General features: G+C 35.2%; 1 protein-coding gene across 1 annotated transcript; it reads right to left on the minus strand.

Annotated features, from left to right (window-relative positions):
• Positions 1-4,887: 4,887 nt before the first annotated feature.
• On the minus strand, positions 4,888-8,208 carry LOC138942854 (uncharacterized). Its single transcript, XM_070313317.1, has 3 exons — positions 8,089-8,208; positions 5,465-5,781; positions 4,888-5,242 (listed from the first exon to the last, which is right to left on the minus strand). The coding sequence occupies exons 1-3, from the start codon at positions 8,206-8,208 to the stop codon at positions 4,888-4,890; spliced, it is 792 nt and encodes a 263-aa protein (XP_070169418.1).
• Between the last annotated feature and the right edge of the window lie 11,989 nt (positions 8,209-20,197).

Genomic DNA, 20,197 nt, shown 5'->3' on the forward strand with positions numbered 1-20,197 from the left:
CATAGTTTAATTTATAATAAGGCCAGAGTTTCGCAAAGTTCCTCGATAATTGATACTATTTCATTGTTATGGGCATTGTTGCCGGTTTGACGCGCAGCTTCCAGCAATCGTAAGCAATCTATCAAGTTGTTGAGATCATTCCAATGAACGTAATCGATCTTATTATTGTTTAACGTCATAACGCGCGATATGTTTATACCTTTTCCAGCTTTTTTATTAGAGATTAATGACGCTATTATATTTTTATATTTGTATCCTTTGTTATTTAATACTGGATTACGCGTATTATTGCCATCTATGCGCATTTGTCGCCAGTAATATATTTTTGTATTTAATTTTATCATCGTCGATATATGGTATACGTCACCGTCGGGCATTCTCTTGAAAATCAACTCATAGAAACCTGGTATTCACATAAAAAATTTTGTTACCTATCATCAATTACCGTATACATAATCCATATTGTTATTTTTATCTTGACTCAAAATAGCTCCCACATATTTTTGCCCAAGTGTGCGCGCAATGTACTTTGACTTTCGGACGTTTATAATAGATGTTGAACCGACGTCACAAGCATTTCAGGCGTGGTTTCGAAAATTTCTTCCACAGACGGAGACGGTCTTTCGTGCAATATTTGACTTCATTGCACATTTTTTATCGGAGTACAAGTAACCACATTCAATAATTGTTTCATCCGCTTACGTTTTGATTGATTTGGAATAGAAATTATTAGCGAATCGTTTAATCATGTATTTGATCGTGTTCGCTTTGTTCCATACTTTGACTCTTTTTTCAGATGCTTGTTTTCGAGCATACTCAATGGTGCGATTTTCGCTTCATTAGACTCCACATTGATTGTATTATCGACAAGCTGTTTTAGAAATTTGATAATTGGTTTAAAGTGCCTTTCCAATGCGACCTCTTTCTCCATTTGACCAGTTTTTAAAAAACGATATTTTTTGCGGATTGATTCACTCGTTTTTGCAATCTCTCGCAATATTCTCGCCACTGTCAATCGTTGTCGTCATGTTGCGCTCGGAAAATTTTAGACGAAAAATTTTAGACGTTGCCCGATCGATAGCGACTAATCACTTTACAGTATTGCAAAATTGTTAAATCCTTTTCGATATCGTCCATTAGTCTGTAAACTGTCTTTATCGATCACTACTAATCAGTACTTGTGTTGCCAACATTTCAGAATACATGAAAATCGTCGTAAGACATGTCAGTATTTAGATGATCGTTGTATACATGTTTCAAGTTTGTATTTACCATCTTTTATAAATAAAATCAGTAATTGCATTGTCCCGTACGAGATGCTTGGGTATCTTGGCATACGTTTGACAAAGATAGAAACAGTCGACGCTCGAGTGTCGACCTATTGCAAAGTATTCTCTTATTGTATCTTGCTTATTGCATGCCACGTTGTCAAACATAAAAATTGAATTCGGAAGCGCTTCACTCGGTGGAATAATGTCACTATTATTAGAGAATGTTAAATAACCAGTTTCGTCGATCGGTAATAGCAAATTTTCCAAGTATCAGTATTTCAGTTGTTGAAGCGACTTCGAGTATATGTACACATTCACGAAACGTACACTGTGTGAACTTTTTATCAAACTTATCAACACGTTAGTCTTACCGCAATTTGAAGGATCGCAAATGTAATCGCGTATAGTAATCGGCAACATGTATCCATGCTTGCGTATTTCTTTTTTAGACGTTACTCGTGTTTTATCGTCAAAATTTGTTACCTTGATTATCGTCGCTTGACGCACGAACCGCATGTTTGCTCTCCCAAATCTCGAATCAGATTTTTGGAAAATGAGTCATCGGGGCCTTATTTATAGAGGTGCACGGAATCGAAACCGCTCTGCCTCAAAAATGTTTCTTCTTCTTTCGGTCGACAGCGATATTCTCGAGCTTACCATCGAGCAGTTACCCAGATTATCCCCAAGATTGTTTTATTGCGAGACTTTGGTAGCTACGTGGAACAATTGTGGGACATGCTTCCCAAACATATAAAAGCTGACTCAAAGGTTCGATAGTATCGTCGATGCATGCGACATTATAATTTATCGTGGCAGCAAACACATATCGACAGTCCAACACCATTAATAAAAGATAGTGGCAAATGCCGGCAAAAATTATAAGAGGTAGCGGTTTGTTAAATCGTGCGATAAACGCACTTCCTATCGAATTACATATTCCAGGCTATCAGTTTTGCGGGCCGGGAACTCATTTAGAAACACGATTAGCTAGAGGTGATCGTGGTATCAATCCATTGGATGCCGCATGTCGCGAGCACGACATAGCTTATTCCTGAAGCAACGATCTCAGTCAATGACACGTTGCGGATTATATACTCGCCACGAAAGCGCGAACACGTATTACCGCGAGAGATTCGACTCTTGGCGAAAGAGCGGCCGCTACAGCTGTTTGGGCAGCTATGAAAGCGAAGGCAAAATTTGATATGGAGATGAAAACAAAAAAAATCATTGATGAAGAAAAAGACTGTGAAAAAATGAATACTTCCTATAGCGAAGTACGGTGGTATCTTACCAATTTTACCATTATTGGGAGTTTTCGATTCGTTGGCTGGCGGAGCAGCGGAAATTGCAAAGGCGGTGAACGATAGCAAGGCGGCGCAACGTCACCTCGAAAAAATATAACGTCATAATCGCGCCATAGAAGATCATGGACTTTATCTCGCTCCATATAAGCGTGGACGAGTGTTCTCAACAGCGCTAAGAAAAAAAAAACGTCAAAATATCGATAGAAATGCCTGCCGGTGTAACAACCAATGTACAATTGCAACAACTTGCAAGATGTATGCCATATTTTAGAGGCGTTTTCGTACGCAATAATTTACCGATAAACGACGTAGGACGAGATGAGAGCGCTATCGTCAATTTGGATGATCAATGAATTTAAAGCGTGACAATTGATGCGATTCAGTATTCGTTCGAGTTTTCCAGTATGTCACTCACACTTACGTTGACTGGCAAGAGTAGCGTTCTTGCTGTAAGCTACTTTCCGGCTGTAAATTTAAATGATGATGATTACGAGCTTGGTTTAACGGACATTAAAATATAAATATCATATGATATCGAACGTGAATTCTTGATATAATACATTTTATTTTGATAACGACCAGAAGGAAATTACGATTCCTGAGGGATCGTACGAATTACACGCTATAAACGAATATCTCCGACGTGCAATTTTACAACATCCACGCGTAGTTGGTTCCAACGATATTATTGATGACGAAGATGTCGCGCGAGAAGAGAATGAAGATGATATCGAAGAACACGGCGAGTATCCAATAACGCTTCGCGCTAATCATAATACGCTAAAGAGTGAAATCAGATGCGTCTATAGAATAAATTTTAGTAAACCAGACAACGTTGGATCGTTGTTGGGATTTTCGTCGAATCGTATATTACAGCCTCGGAAATGGCACGAATCGGATGTACCGATAAATATTATTAGCGTAAATATTATTCGTATAGAATGCAGCGTAACCACTGGCGCGTAAAGCAATGACAAGCGCGTACACACGATACATGAATTTTCACCGAAAGTGCCACCAGGATATAAGATATCGGAAACGCCAGCATAGATCATTTATCTACCGATCGTCGCACGGAGCATTACTGATTTAATGATATGCATTGTTGATCAAGAAGGACATTTACTCGATTTTCGAAGGGAGGAAATTACCGTGAAATTGCATATACGGTGGCGGCAAAAATAATAACGTGCGATAAATGAAATGTTTACGTTGAACGAAAGCACGGAACACTCGAGAGACAATATCTTTACGAGGGACAATATTTTTGCGAGAAGGCGAGTGCTTGCGGTATCGGATGACAATAATCAGATATCCGGTTACGCTCGAAGAAGCTCAGCACGTTGTCGCGAATTTTTAAAATTATTGGGATTCATCGTACGAAATACTTGAACAATATGATTGACATCTAGAATATTGGAGGCGAACCGATCTTTGACGCGATCGTATCAAAATTGAGACTCATATGTACAATCCATACGCCAACACAACGCTTGGATATACCGATGAGATACGGATACCGATACAACATCAAGATTTGTACACGTTGCCGCGTGAAAGATTTCTATACGTCGAGGGAAAGTTGAGGGTGCGTAAAGTAGATGAACGGGCGAGAGTGGTATTGGGAAACAATTGTGTCGCATTTATGTTTGATGAACTTCGATATGAACTCGACGGTGTGATCGCAACAGAAACGTTGGAATAACTTCCACGATTAAAAACTATATCCCTTTAACAACCGAAAAAGGTAAGATCTTGGGAAATGCTGCGTGGAATATGTCGCATAATGCTGTTGAAGCTTACTTTAACTATTGCGTGCCACTAAATATACTATTGTGTTTTTGCGAAGATTATAAGCGAGTTGTGATTAACGTCGTCACGAATTAATTTTGATATGTTCGCGCAATAAAAAAAATTGCATATTTGGAAATGCTTCCATTGAAACTGACAATGGCGTATGCCACATGTAATATTGAGAAAAGTCAATAAACTATCTTTGCTTCGCGCATTGGAAAGCGAGCGATACTTGAATTTCAGTTTTTGCTCATGGGATCTATACAAATTTCCTCTATTGCATAATAGGACCAAGCATTCGTGGACCGTGAAAGCCGTTCACGGAGAACAAAATAAAAGATACAAAATAAAGTAGTAAATAGAAAATTTTAATGAGAACTTTTGCTATTATAATATTGCGTTATTACATTTGTGATACGCACGTTCTTGAGACACATTTGTGATGCGCCCTTAGTTACAGCCGCTCGGCGCTGCGATGCTAGGCCGCGAGCAGTAAGAGGGGAAACCGTAAGCGTGAGTCAAGAAATCCGGCCGAAGGTTGCATTTAAATCCCAGCACTGGTTTATATGATTTCGGTGTTCTTGTATTCTCGTTTTTAAAAATCTGCTGGTTTGTCCGACGTAAGACGTATCACAGTCTTTGCAGGAAATTTTATATACTACATTTCTGTGAAATTCCTTGGATATGTCATCTTTTTGCACTTTGATGAATCGGTTTAGTTTATTAATGCCCGTATATGAAATTTTTGTGTCTAGATCACGAATAGCATATCTGATTTTTCCGGAAGTACTCAGAACGTACGGAATATTGAAAAACAAAAAAGCTTGTTTTTTTGTACTTATACCCATCACATCTTCCAAAGTCTTGTTGCTCCTTTTGGTTTTTTTAATGAGGGATTTAACTTTTTCTTTCTTGAAGTGTTTTAAATATAAATGTTAATAGATGGCTGCTATCTAATAAAAACATTATAGCAAACATTATTGCATGTTCTTCATGTGAAATCTCGGATGTGAGAACAAGAACGCTCTGTCAATTAATCTAATAATTGTGCCTCTTTTTGGAATAGCGGATGTCGCGATTCGAAATTTTAAGTACCTTCCGGCAAATGTGGGCTTATGAAACCAGTCGAATTCCATTAAGCCATTATTAATGATGATGGTGACATCAAAGAAATCCAATTTGTTACCTACACCCTTCTTCATCGTGAACTGCAGTCTCGAGTGTAATGAATTGAACTTTCTTAACACATCTCTAAACATAGACGAGGGGGCCGCCAACGCAATATCATCCACATATCTGACATAGAAGGGAAGATCAAACGGTAAACTCTCGATCGCCCCCCTCTTCAAATCTTGCAAGATTAAGTCCGCAATGATCGGCGACAAGGGAGAACCCATGGGTGTGTCAAAGGCCTGTCAATAATACAAATTATTGAAAGAGAAATAGGTAGAATCCAGAACCAAACGTACAGCCAATAAAAATTCATCTCTTGGGATATTACAATTTTTTTCAATGTGTATCCATCTCTTCGACATATTGTCCATCGCCAGATCTAATGATATGTTAGTAAATAATCTTCGTCAATGAACGTGTCTTTAAGCTTCTCCACTAATTCAAAAATTATCAGACACGTGGCTTGTCGCTGTTGGTATAGATTCTTGTATAATATTACGAAGAAACTTTGCTAGGGAGTATAGCGGACTGTCTTTTGAAGAGATAATAATCCTAAGAGCAGTCCGGCTTATGAATTTTTGGTAAACCATAGGCTCTTGGAAGTAAACTGTCAGAACAATGTAACGATCTATATAATTTTTCCGATATGTACTTGGAATAAACCGCTTTCGCGAGGCGGTCGTGGATAGCTCGGTCGGGATCCGGGGCTCGTGAAAGGGTATCGAGAGACGAACGAAAGCCACGTGAGGTAGAATATAATTTATTGCGTGTAAGTATATGTGTATACAGAGTGAGTGTGTGTGTATAAACGCTGTATGGGTGTGAGCGTGTGCGCTTGTGTGTGAGCGAGATGATAAGCGAGCGAGTGCGTGTGCGAACGTGTAATATCTAAGTATGATGTATAATGTATCGAAAGTATGTGTGAGGCGAATGACGATGTGTGTGCGACAAGATGCACTCGTGTATGTGTGAGTATCGGAATCGGTTAGCGGTGTGATCATGTCGGTCGCGGTGCATCCGAATTACATGCACGGATGCGCGGTGCGGAGCGCGATTTTGACGATTCGATATAATATCGATTACGCGAGCGGATCTGGATTTCGGCAGAGGCCGCTAACTACCGGGCGGTAATTTCGGTCGGTCCGGTGGGCGGTCCTTAGGCGCGCCTGTATTGATTTGATTGCGTCGATCGATGTCGCGGCAGGATTAGATCCTCCCCTTTGAGCGGGGCTTAGCGCGCCGTATTAATGGCGAGTCTGATCGCGGCAACGACGGTCGCGGAATTACGGCTGGTTCGCGGATAATGCAGTATGGTTTCGTCCGGGATGGTTTTCCCCGTGGAATGCAGGAGTGCAACGACCGACGGGAACACCCGTCAATGGCAGGGAACTCCCTACCACTGGGTGATCGCCGTTGCACTTAAGTGGACGGATTCGTGCGAGGTGTCGAGAACTCCCGACGGAGGCTGAGTACGCCCAACCTCGTGTTCCTCGGTTGTAGAAATTCGAAGGATCGCTCTTAGAGATGCCGCAAACTCTCGGCGGAGGCTGGGTACTCCCAACCCCGTTTTCTCTCTCTTTGAGCGGTTTATAGGATCGTTCTGGATTCCAGGCGTCTTACAGACTCTGGTGGTTGCGGAAGATCTGGTCTCGAGATGTGAAATGTGCTCTTATTTATACCGCTTTTCCGGCGGGTGCGCGTGCGTAATATGCCTGAATGTTTTAAGGCATATTGTTTAATGTTGAACCGACGCGCGCGACTCGGGCGGTTTCGGGAACGGTCGGTACGGTTACCCGAGCGCGGCGACGGTTCCCGGTAAACAACGCGTCTTAAACGGCGGTTATAAATTCGAACCGTTTCTATCTCTTAAAAATGGGCGCTCGGCGCCTCCGCATTATGCCCGACCGGTGTTTGTCGGGCGGCGGACTTCCGGCGGATCGACGGCCGGGTAACGGTGGAGGGATGCATCGTTACATACTTATTATTTTTCCATTCCGTGAGCAATTTTCGGAGATTGTTGGCCAATGTTTTTGCTGAATCTTTTTTAACTAATATATAAATATTAATGTCGCTGATCATGTCATTTTTTTCTACGTATCTATCTTTGTATAAAGCGACCGTGACATTTCCTTTATCCGTCCTTGTAAAGATAACATTTGGGTTATCGCAAATGAATTCCCTCGTAATGGTCGACGCTTTAATTAAAAAATTATCTTGCGATGTTTTTTCATTGAATGAGTTGGCTAAGTTATCGATTATTGGAAACGATCTATTTCTGACTGCGAAACGAATCCCAGTCGGAAATTTACCCATGTTATATTTCACGCTAAGCAGTGGTATCAACGCAGAGTACTCTTTATTTTTATTTTTAATGGGTAAGCAGAAATTTTCATCTAACTGCAAGAGACATTGTACTTCTTGTGGAATATGTAAAGATGTTAAGTTCACTAATTTTTTTATTAATACTATTTCATATTTAACATCATCCCTTAAATATAAAACGACCCTTCCTATATTTTTATTTTCAGCATCATATCTAATTATACTATATCCTGGTTCACTTCATTGTCTTCAATTTCAGCAGTCAATCTTGTCTCTGATAACGCTATGAATGCCGGATTTATTTTCTTCATAATCTGATGCTGTATCTCATCTTTATGCGCCATCGAACTTTGCACGTTTGTATACAATATTATTTCCGCTTCCTTCTGTAATTGCTATTTTGCATCCTCCTAGCCGGCTCTCCTCTTCTCCTCCTGTATTGTCCTTTTAAATGTTGGACATTCCGGGCTAAGGGCCTCGTGTTCATCACTTATTTTCAGGTTGTATGTTCGAATTATAAACATACAATTTACACATTTTTTCTTTGTCGCCGTATATTCAAACGCTTTATGATTTCCCGCACATTTTTGGCATGTTTCATCTGGCGCACAATTTTTGCAATATGATAGTATCTTTTAACATTAATGTGATTGAATATATATTTTCTTCATCCTACATTTAGTTTCTCTTTTTTCAACATCAATTCATGCCTTTCTTCTAGTTATTAAGTCATCATCATCCAACCTCATTTCTTCTTCACTGACATTGATAGTTTTTATTTTGGCTTCATCTACTTCAATTATTATCGAATCTTCTTCTTTTTCTCTTCTTCTAAGATGATTATTATCATTTCTTTTTTCTTTGATTATTTTCTTCACTATTGGCATTTGGAATCCATCATTTATTGCATCAATTCTATTCTGCTTCTTGATTGTAGTTATTAAGTCATCATCATCCAACCTCATTTCTTCTTCACTGACATTGATAGTTTTTATTTTGGCTTCATCTGCAGTGATTCCGTAACTTTGGAATTTTTTCCTAATTTGTCTTGTACTGTGGCTTTCACTTTTTTATTTCCTCTCCAGTTTCACAATTCATGATCATTGTTCCCTTGCTTTCTTTTTTTAGCTTCGTTATTCCCATCGCCATGTTTTTGATATCTATCTTTTCTTTTATCAATTTTTTTGTAACTTCACTCTCTTGTTGAATCTTGGGTTTAATAATTATAATATTTTCTTTTTTTTTCTTTTTAACCGCTTCACTATAGCTCCTTTGTATTCCTCCTATTGAACCATATATTTTTCCCCGTATTATTCTTCTCGAACTATTTCCTTGATCATTTTAATTTCTACCTTACATGATGCTTCATCTTTTATTTCTTTTACAATTTTTACCAGCTAATCTACTTTTACGGCAATAGTGGATAATCCACTCACTCCTGATATTCTGTTTCCACTACTTGGCGTTCTAAACGAACCTATAGATCCTGTAGATCCTAGTTTGTCTCTGCTGCCCTCGGTCACTGCCGATGCCTTCTTCATATCTGCTTCACTTTCAATTGTAAATTTGTCAAATGGGCCAGAACACGGTACTAATTCTTGATTTCATAAATCCTATGCTTACACATCCTGGATGATAAAACAGCTTAATACGATTTGCTTGACAACAAGACTTGCATATCACCACCTGATTTTTTTATTGTCTTTTTACATTCTGAGCATCGATATTCGGTATATTCATCGTCCATGCCGATAATTATCGGCCGAAATATCAACGTAAGCGATTAATCATGTCTGTTCCACTGTCACACGTCAGCAGTTTTGTGTCCACCTTTAATGTCTACCTGTCGAATGAGATTTTAGTGTCTCAGGAAATGCACTTCTCACGCCCACAAATCAGCATATCCCGACTAGATACTCATGGCTAATGCCGGTCTATACCGCTATAAATTGAATAACTTTTTATCAATCCCTGAAACTATTTAACCGTTTAAAAGTTATTACTTTTGCGAAGCGATGTTTGACACGTCTTCTCCATTGCAGAGAGAGAGAGAGAGAGAGAGAGAGAGAGAGAGAGAGAGAGAGAGAGAGAGAGAGAGAGAAACTGACATCTCCAATAAAGATCCTAGTTATAAGAGAGACGTTATAAAATGTTTTTATATCATAAAACCATACTTATTAGAAATATAAATTATATTATAAAATTATTTTATACGCTAATCTTTTTTCACATGTTGAGTAAATACTAAAGAAACGATAACTTGTTATAATGAAAATATTAAAATGATAAGACTGTCAACTATTCAGACATTGATTGGCAGAGGAATATTCTTGGAATTTAGTTTCACTGCACCATTTCAGAAAACACATAATGCTCATCATTGTTGGAAACACGAGCATTACACGATTTTAAGAAGGTTTTGTTTAACCTAAGATTAATAGAATATACCTGTGGGGCTGATATTCTGGTATTCGAGAAAGTAGGAGTTTTATAAATTATATTATTCATTTTGCTTCTCGAACGTTCTAAAGCGAGATGTTACATTTGAGGCCTTATTTTCATTCCATTTTTGTTGTTTCTTCGAGTCGTTCGATTCTGACAAACAACTCGTTGTAGATAGCCGATTGACTCTCGAAATTGAACAATCGACATTATGTTTGTTATGGTACACGTATCGATTGTGCCAATTGTCCGTGGATCGAAAAGAAGGACTTTTCGTCAAGACACTGCGTCGCAAGCCTTCACCGGGAGCACACCGAAAGTCAAACGCTCATATAATTATAGTTACAGTGATAATTCGCGTGTCAGCTTCTATCTTGCTGTGCGATTACCTAAGACAGTCCGGGAGTTGGTGTCGAAAGGAATAAACACTTTTCCACAAACTAACCCTCCTCAAATCATTTACGTCCTGTCTCTCCGATTGGCGAAATAAATAAATTCGGTTAATGTGGACGCGTAAATCGAAGGCGCGGCTACACCTAGGTATGTCCAAAGAATCTGGACAATTACACAGCGAAATGCTTATTTTAGAACATATGGAAAGAATATTTATATTAAAAATGGTTTATAATATATTTATTTTTATATACGTTACATACATATAAAAAATCAATATATTTATAATATATTTATTTCTTTCTATACGTTACTTACAAGATATTTAGTTTATCACATATTTCTTTCTCTTCTTTCTATTCAGCATTAGTGATTACCTTTTAGTTTAATCAATATACATCTTTTTTTAGGATTAATTATCTCGATTGTGAATACCTTATCCTATTTATTTATATATTCTTTATCTAGATATCGTTTTAATAAAAAATTTATTCCGAAAGAAAAAATATATACTTTGTTATAAACTAGTTCTAATATATTTCATATTAATAAAAATTAATTTAAATAAGTGTATACTCACAATACATGGTACATGATATTGACGCATCCTCGAGACGCACAACGAACGATTTTCTTTCTTCTTCTTCCTTGGGCTTCTGCCCCTGGATAACTAGTATGATTCACTCACAGTGTCATAAATTAGTTTGAAATCAGTTTTTGAAAAAGTAGCTTAAAAATTTGGGAGTTTTTCGTTATAAACGTAGTAAATTGAATCTACGTAGTAGTTTGAAATATTTAGCAAAGCTTTCGAAATAAGAAATTTTCTATACGACTGAACACAATATTTATTACAATTGATCAAGTACTTAAAGACTTGAATTGATATACGCTCAAAAAATAGGGTCCAAACAAAGGACACGCGCTGTAACACGCTTCAACAGGTTTGTTTCTGTCTGCACACGAAAACTCATAGTAAACGAACAATCGTTTCGCCATGTCACCATGCTTTCGCATTAATGATATCTCAACTCAGAGCTATCAGTAAATCAGATAGGCGATCGAATGAGTCTCGATTGCGCACATTACCGATCAGACACGACAATATTTTCCAATCGGACACAGACCCAATCGGACATAGGCTCGATCAAACACAATCCGATCGGACACAGGCTCGATCGGACACAGACCCAATCGGGCACAATTCCGATCGGACACATATGGCTGCAATCGGACACAGACCCGATCGGACACCGCGAAGTTAGGTCCATCCTACAATTGTTGTGTGGATGGAAAAATGTATGCGTGGACACAGTGAATTCCTTCCCCCCCCCCCCCTACGGGGAGGCTCCACTATCAAAAAACTAGACACATAGATTTGCGTTAAACCTCGCTTCGCGTGGAAAATTGTAAACCTATGTGGAACCTTACTACGCATTAAAAAGTATATGCGTGAAGGCAGTATGTTCCGCCCTCCCCCCTCTATGGGAGAGGTTTTACTTCCGGAAGATATAACCTAACCCAAACCTATATATTTCTGATATACTGTGTCTGATCAGGATGGTGTCCGATTGGACCTGTGTCCGATCGGGATGGTATCCGATTGCAACCATATGTGTCCGATCGGAACTGTGTCCGATTGGGTCGGTGTCCGATCGAGCTTGTGTTCGATTGGGACTGTGTCCGATTGCAACAGTATGTGTCCGATTGGAACTGTGTCCAATCGGGTCTGCGTCCGATCGAGCCTGTGTCCGATCGGGACTGTGTCCAATCGGACGTGTCCGATCGAATCTGTGTCCAATCGGGAAATATTGTCGTGTCCGATTGGTAATGTGCGCAATCGGGATGATCTCTAGGCGATCACACACTATTGCGAGGCCAACGACTTTTCCTCACTAAATTCTCAAGATATCTAACATTAGATATATTAAAAATGTAATCCCAACAATCAGAGATAAGATTATATATATCAATTTCATTATTAAATAATTATTAATTGTTTTATTATTTTTTTATTATTTTTTTCTTTTCTTGGTATTTACTACAAAACAAAAACAGATTTCTATATAAAATTTGTAGTTAACCATATATTCTTTTCTCTTAGAAATAATTGTAAAACAGACAGCATATACAGGGTATCCCATTTTAAAGGACCCACTCAAATATCTCAGAAACACTGTGTTAAATCGAAAAATGTTTTAAACAAAAGTTGTGTGGCTTCAAGGGGGCCATAAGATGGTGACAATGATTTGACCTTGGAGAATCATTTGAAGGTCATGTGAACGTCAACTTTAAAGTCTTAAATGGAAACCCACATTTTTTATTTAGCATTCTTGTAGCTGATATTGAGAGCTTTCCAAAACACTACAATAAAGTATTTTTTTATTAAGTACTTTTTGAGTTATTTTATATTTTAATCTGACATATTTCGATATAAAAAATTAAATATCTCGTAAAATATTTAGTTTTTGATAATCTTACCGTAATACTTCTATGTACAGAATAATGAGACAAATCAATTAGTATTAAAAAAAAATTGTTTTTAAGAAAATTATTTACAATGTATTTTTTTAAACAATTATTTGTTTTTTTTGGCACTAATTAATTTGTTTTATTATTCTGTACATAGAAGTATTACGGTAAAATTATCGAAAACTGAATATTTTACGAAATATTTTATTTTTTATATCAAAATATGTCAGATTAAAATATAAAATAACTCAAAAAGTACTTAATAAAAAAATACTTTATTATAGTGTTTTAGAAAGCTCTTGATGTCAGCTATAAGAATACTAAATAAAAAATGGGGGTTTCCATTTAAGATTTTAAAGTTGACCTTCACATGACCTTCAAATGATTCTCCAAGGTCGAATCATTGTCACCATCTTATGGCCCCCTTGAAGTCACACAACTTTTGTTTGAAATATTTTTCGATTTAACGCAGTGTTTCTAAGATATTTGAGTGGGTCCTTTAAAATGGGACACCCTGTATATATTAATCAAAAATACAAACACAAAAATTTCTTTGACAAATAGTCAGATTTATATACGGATATCAATTCCGATATAGATAATAATCACGAATCTCGTTTCTTGTCGTAGTTATACGAAAAAGTAAAATAGATTTTTATATATCTACATTTCACTCACATCGATTAATTTTTGGCTTAATAAAACAAACTAAATACTTAAAAAAATAAGATATAATTGACTCTAAAAAATATAAATATAAATAAAAAATGAAGTATAGGGCAATACGAGCCACGCGCAGTAATGGGATGCAAAAAAGATTTATTCAAATTATCAGTAAACAGTACATAGCGTACGTTTCGGCCCCATTCTTTGGGCCATCTTCAGCGCATTATAAGCAAAGAAATAAACAAAATAAATATGTTAAGGCGGTCATACAATTAAAAATAGTGGAAATAAATAAATAAATAAATATATAGTCTCTCATGTCAGATATAAAATTCGGCTTAACTTCCGTTGTAATATACGCATCTTAAATCGGTTACGCTTCACAAGTTGGAAGAACGGGAAGTAAGACAAAATTTTTTCGAGATTAAAAAGGCAAAAGATGAAGTCAAAAATATAGAATTGACCAGAGAGATCTTAATAAAAAAGAAATTACAATCAAAAAACAGGATCACTTACAATTAAAAAATACACGAAAAACGGAATGCTTCATATGTCCGGCAGTAATTAACAATGTATCATGATAAACTAGTCTCGAAGACATGTCGGAAAACAATAACGTGTATATAAAGAGCTTAGACGAGACATCCAGAACCGATGTCCCGAAGCATACGCAAATATAAACACGCATATGTACAAAAATATCCCGTAGGCACGCATATAAATATACATAAACGCAGAAAATAAATGTTCGTATGGAAATAATAACGCTCATTACAAAAACAAAAACAACCGACAACTATATTATAATCTAATAGTATAACTAATTAAATTAAATAATTAAATTGAAACATGTAAAATTTTAAATCTTTGGCAATTTATCAATTGCTGAGAAATATGTCTCCGGCAAGCATTCGATGTTTATCTGCAAGTTTAAATTATTCTTTTGCCTTTTTATATATAGCATTTAAGAAATTAAACGTTTATTTAGAAACCGTTCGTTGTCCAAAATCTCCATTCCATCCCAGTTAAAATCATGATTGACCTCCAATCTATGATCTGTAATGACAGAACGACTCAACGACTTGGCAATTTTTTGTTTTCGTTTTTTGATTTCGGTGTTCGGAAATTCTCATATGTAATTGTCTGCCAGTTTGTCCGACGTAAGATGCGGTGCAATTTAGGCAGTTTAATTTATATACTACATTGCTCAAAGTGGATTTATGACAAATGTTTTTTTGTGCTCTGATAAAATTTCCCATCTTGTTAAGATTAAAAAAGGAAAGTTTAACGTTTAGATCTTTAGTAATCTTTCTAAACTATTCGCACTCCAGGTATTGCCCTATACTTAATTTTTTATTTATATTAATAAAAAAATCCATAATAAAAAAATCCATGAAACGCCCGAAGTCCGTGTTTGGAGTCGAAATGTATCGCACGTATTGTTGCCGCTTTTCCGCGTGTTTGATTGGTGGTCGATGATGCGTCGATGAGAGGTGTGAACGTTTTATCGAGTTCAGTTCGGTGGTTGACAGTTCGGTGTGACAATTCTGTGACAGTTCGGTGACACTTTGTACATCGTGAGCGGGGTTAGTAAATATTCATGGCATAAATATATTTAAAGAATATTTAAAAATACATGTCTGATTGATGATCGATGATATGAATCGAATGCGGTTGAACGAATGTTATTGGATTAGTTCGACAGTTTGGTGACAGTTCGGTGACATTTCATGAGTGATTAGTATTAAATATCATAGTATATTGATATTTATTTGTGAATGTATTAAAAGAAGAAAATGTATAAGCAAGGAAGAGGGATAGAGACAAAAGAAAAAAAAGTATAGAATAAATATAATATCAGGTAATAATAATGTTGAGTATTATTAAATATATTATTAAATATTATTAAGAAATATTATTAAAAATTATTAATGTCATCTAATTAATTTACTTTTACAAGAGAGAGAGAGAGAGAGAGAGAGAGAGAGTTAAAATAAAAAGAGGAAAAATATAAGCAAGAAAGAGGGACAGAGACCAAAAAAAAAGGTGAAGAATAAATATAATATCAAGTAATAAAAAAAGTTTAGTATAATTAAATATATATATACATTGTTAAATAATATTAAAAAATATTATTTAAAATTATTATTATTATTTATTTTATTTAATTATAAAACAGAGAAAGAAAGAAAGAAAAAGCCAAGGCAAAAAAAAGGAGAAAAAGATCTCAAGAAAGGAGAAAGAATCTAATATCAGGTAATAATATAAGTAAATATATATCGTTGAATATTAAATATAATGTTAAATATTATTAAATATTATTAAATATTATTAAATATTACTTAATATTATTAAATTTAAATTTAGTATTAAATATTATTAAATTATATTATATTAAATTTTTTAAATGATTGAATATTTTAATAGTTAATAATCTTTTAAATATTTTATTTAAAGTTAAAAAAAAGACGAAAAAAGAGAGAGAGAGAAAAAATTAAAGAAAAGGAAGTACAAGCAAAAGAGAGGGAAGGAGAGAGAAAGAGATAGAAAAAAAGAAGGAGAGTAAATATAATATCAGGTATCAATATTGTTCAGAATTATTAAATATATTGTTTAATATTATTAAGAAACATTATTAAAAATTATTAACATTATCTAATTTATTTAATTTTAAGAGAAAGAGAGAGAAAGAGAGAAAGAAGGAGCAAAGGCAAAAAAAAGGATAGTTTATTTTAAATTAAAGAGGAGGAAGAATAAGCAAAAGAGAGAGAAAGAGAGTTAAAATGAAAGAAGAGGAAGTACAAGCAAAAAAGAGGAAGAGTGAGAGAAAGAGAAGGAAAAAAGGAGAAAAAATATAATATCAAGTAATAATATTGTTTAGTATTATTAAGTATATTGTTTAATATTATTAAGAAATATTATTAAAAATTATTAATATTATTTAATTTATTTAATTTTAAGAGAGAGAGAGAGAGAAAAAGAGCGAAGGCGAAAAAAAAGGATAGTTTATTTTAAAAAAATTAAAGAAGAGAAAGAATAAACAAAAGAGAGAGAGAGAGAGTTAGAATTAAAGAAGAGGAAGTATAAGCAAAAGAGAGGGAGGGAGGGAGAGAGAGAGAGAGAGAGAGAGAGAGAGAGAGAGAGAGAGAGAGAGAGAGAGAGAGAGAGAGAGAGAGAGAGAGAGAGAGAGAGAGAGAGAGAGAGAGGAGAGTTGTATGAGAGGAAGTGAGGAGGGACAGAGAGCTGTTGAAGGAGAGTGTGAGAGGGAAGTGGAAAAGAGAGAGAGAAAGAGAGACCGGAGGAAAAAAGATGAAGGAAGAATATGATATTAGGTAATAATAATTATGATATTGGACAGTTATATTGGTTTATTTTGTGACGTATATGATTTTGTGTATATATCATTAAAAATGTTTAAATGAAAAAGAATAAAAGCGCGCGCTCCGCGCGCGCTTTAAAATGTCTGGTAATGGATATGGAAGGCGCGCGCGTAGCGCGCGCTGCGTGCTAGTTCCTATCTAAAAAAGGCATGTTAAGAGGATGCCGGATTACCGACAGAACGCGAATATTAGTTATTTTGCAAAATCTTTTTGCTGATTACAGATATCAACAAATCCTTTTCCACAATTAAAGTATACATAATAACGGAATGCGGAGTTCACGATTTCATATGAAAAGTGAAAAAAAAGAGAAAATTACAGTTTTGTTATCGGCTTCTGCGTCAACATTTACTTAATATAACAAATTTGTAATCTACACCTGTCTAATCAATAAACTCCGCACTCGGCATTTCATCAAAAAGTATAAGTGAACTTAGAGAAGTGAGTTTAGAAGCTTTATAAAAAAGATTCTGCAAAATAAAATTTTTGTGCGTATGTGTGTGTGCGAGATCGAAACTCGAGTAAGACAGAGCAGTAGATTAGTTGCGTGATGTCGCGATAAACGGAGCTGCAATCTTACATGACAAGGACAAACATAATCATACCATCTTTGTTTCATTCATGGATGCGAGAGTAATATACATGTATGCACTAACATTATTGCAGTATCTTTTCTCTCTCGATCATACGCTCTGTCTCTTTCTAATCGCTCGCTCGCTATTTATTATGTATCGCGTATCGTTTAACTTCATGCTTCTCGCATATTCACTTACGCGTTCACTCGCGCTTCTCTCTCTCTCTCTCTCTCTCTCTCTCTCTCTCTCTCTCTCTTTCTGCTTGTTCATTATTATATTCTTTTATTCATTTATTCCAATTATTATATTCTTTTATTTGCTCAACTTTTATTCTTTCTATTCTCATCTCCCTACATGAAAATAAATAAATTTATTTATTTATTTTTATTTTATAAAGCATAAATGAGATATACAACAATAAGTTATTTTCTTTTTCTATTTAACTATAATTAAATACAACACATGTACATACAAAAATACACATAATTAATTACTTTTTCTATTTATAATACACAATATCTCATTTATATTCTATAAAATAAAGATGAATAAATTAATGATTAAACTAAATAATTATTATTATGTAGGAAGATGAGAATAAAAAGAATAAAAGTCGAATAAATAAGAGAATATACTAATAGAAAAGAAAGAATACAATAAAAAGAACGAGCAAAAAGAGAGAGAGAGAGAGAGAGAGAGAGAGAGAGAGAGAGAGCAGCGTGAATGAACGTGTAAACGAATTTATTATTATTCATAGACAATTTATTATTATTCATAGTTATATTTAGTAATATATATAAATGAGAAAAGAAAATTTGATATATTTTATCCTCTTATGTTACCAAACATTTGCATATTTGTATAATCTTGCTTATATTTATAGAAAATAAACTTTTTTTAAAGCAAAAATTTAGAAATTTAATTTTTGTCGTAGAATATTTATGAATAATAGTTTTATATATCGAATTAATTTTAATCAATATGAAAATAATTTTTTTATTCGGTTAGAGAATATTCGTTTATAAAGATGCGCATTTGTTTTTATTATTACGCGATATTTGTAGCATGCATGCATGTAAGTATGTATGTATGTATATATCGGGGAATAAGTCGACTGTACCATACACAACCACATGCAGGCAGGCACATATCAGTGCGCGGCAGATACCCAATCGCGCGTGTTGTGTACATACGCGTAACAGAGATTACTGCAGAAATACGCTCAACTGTTATAACGCGTTATAACGCGTTGAATTTAAAAAACGAGTGTTATGTTTTTGTAGTGTGGTTTTAATAGTGTATCCTCCCACATATTGGGACGAAAATATAATTTTCGAGAAAGGCTTGCCCGCAGACTTTCTTTAAAAAGAATAAGGGTCTAAAAGTTAGTATATTTATATACCATAATTTTAGAAGGAATTGTTTTAATGTATACTATATACTAATATGTTGTAGATATTATTTAATTTTATTTCCATGCATTCTACACAAAAATATAAATATAATAATGTAATATTATATAAAAATATACTACTCCAAATTTCTTTTTTTTAAATTATATCTTTAAAGCAATCCCTAAATAGAAAACAAGATAAAAACTTTTGTATAAAAAAATTGTAATATAAAATTGATCTTCAAATGGAATTTAGAATGACTGTATACACATAAACATACACATTATATATGATGCACATAATATTTAATATTCATATAGTATTTTTATTATAAATAAATGGACAAATATGGGCAAAAGAAGAAAGAGGAAAAGAGAGAGAGAGAGAGAGAGAGAGAGAGAGAGAGACAGACAGACAGACAGACAGACAGACAGACAGACAGACAGACAGACAGACAGAGACAGAGAGAATAGGAATGAATAAGCGAGGGAATGGCTATAAAACGATGTATCGATAGATAATTTACATCAGTTACTAAACATTAGTGAGCATAAAGTATTGCTACAGAAAAAGACATAACTACCCAGTCAGCCACGTCTGCTCTAACAGATTTCGCCAAGTGCTTGCTACAAATTATTGTCAGCAGAAAGGCTACAAATTTGGTACAAGAGTTGTTATTACCGATTAAGCTGGCAGATTGTCGGCAAAACCCGAGCAAAACTTGCTGACATAACCAGACAGCAAATTAACGGCAAAAACCGAGCAAAGCTTGCTGACATGACTTGACGTCAAATTGACGGCAAAAATTGAGCAAGATCTGCGCGTGCGCAATCTGACAGCAGATCGGCGGCAGAAATCGAGCAAGATCTGCGCGGGGCAGTCTGACAGCAGATTGTCAGCAAAAACCGAACAGACTGTCGTTCCGAAGCCATTTAAATTTGACGTATACCGATATAATTCTTTAAAGTTATTTATATAGTTTTTTCTTGAGATAACAGAGAGATTATATATAAG

Source organism: Polyergus mexicanus, unplaced genomic scaffold, assembly GCF_030449975.1.
Source record: "Polyergus mexicanus isolate NDT 795.1 unplaced genomic scaffold, iyPolMexi1.0 SCAF_24, whole genome shotgun sequence".
Classification (NCBI taxonomy): domain Eukaryota; kingdom Metazoa; phylum Arthropoda; class Insecta; order Hymenoptera; family Formicidae; genus Polyergus; species Polyergus mexicanus.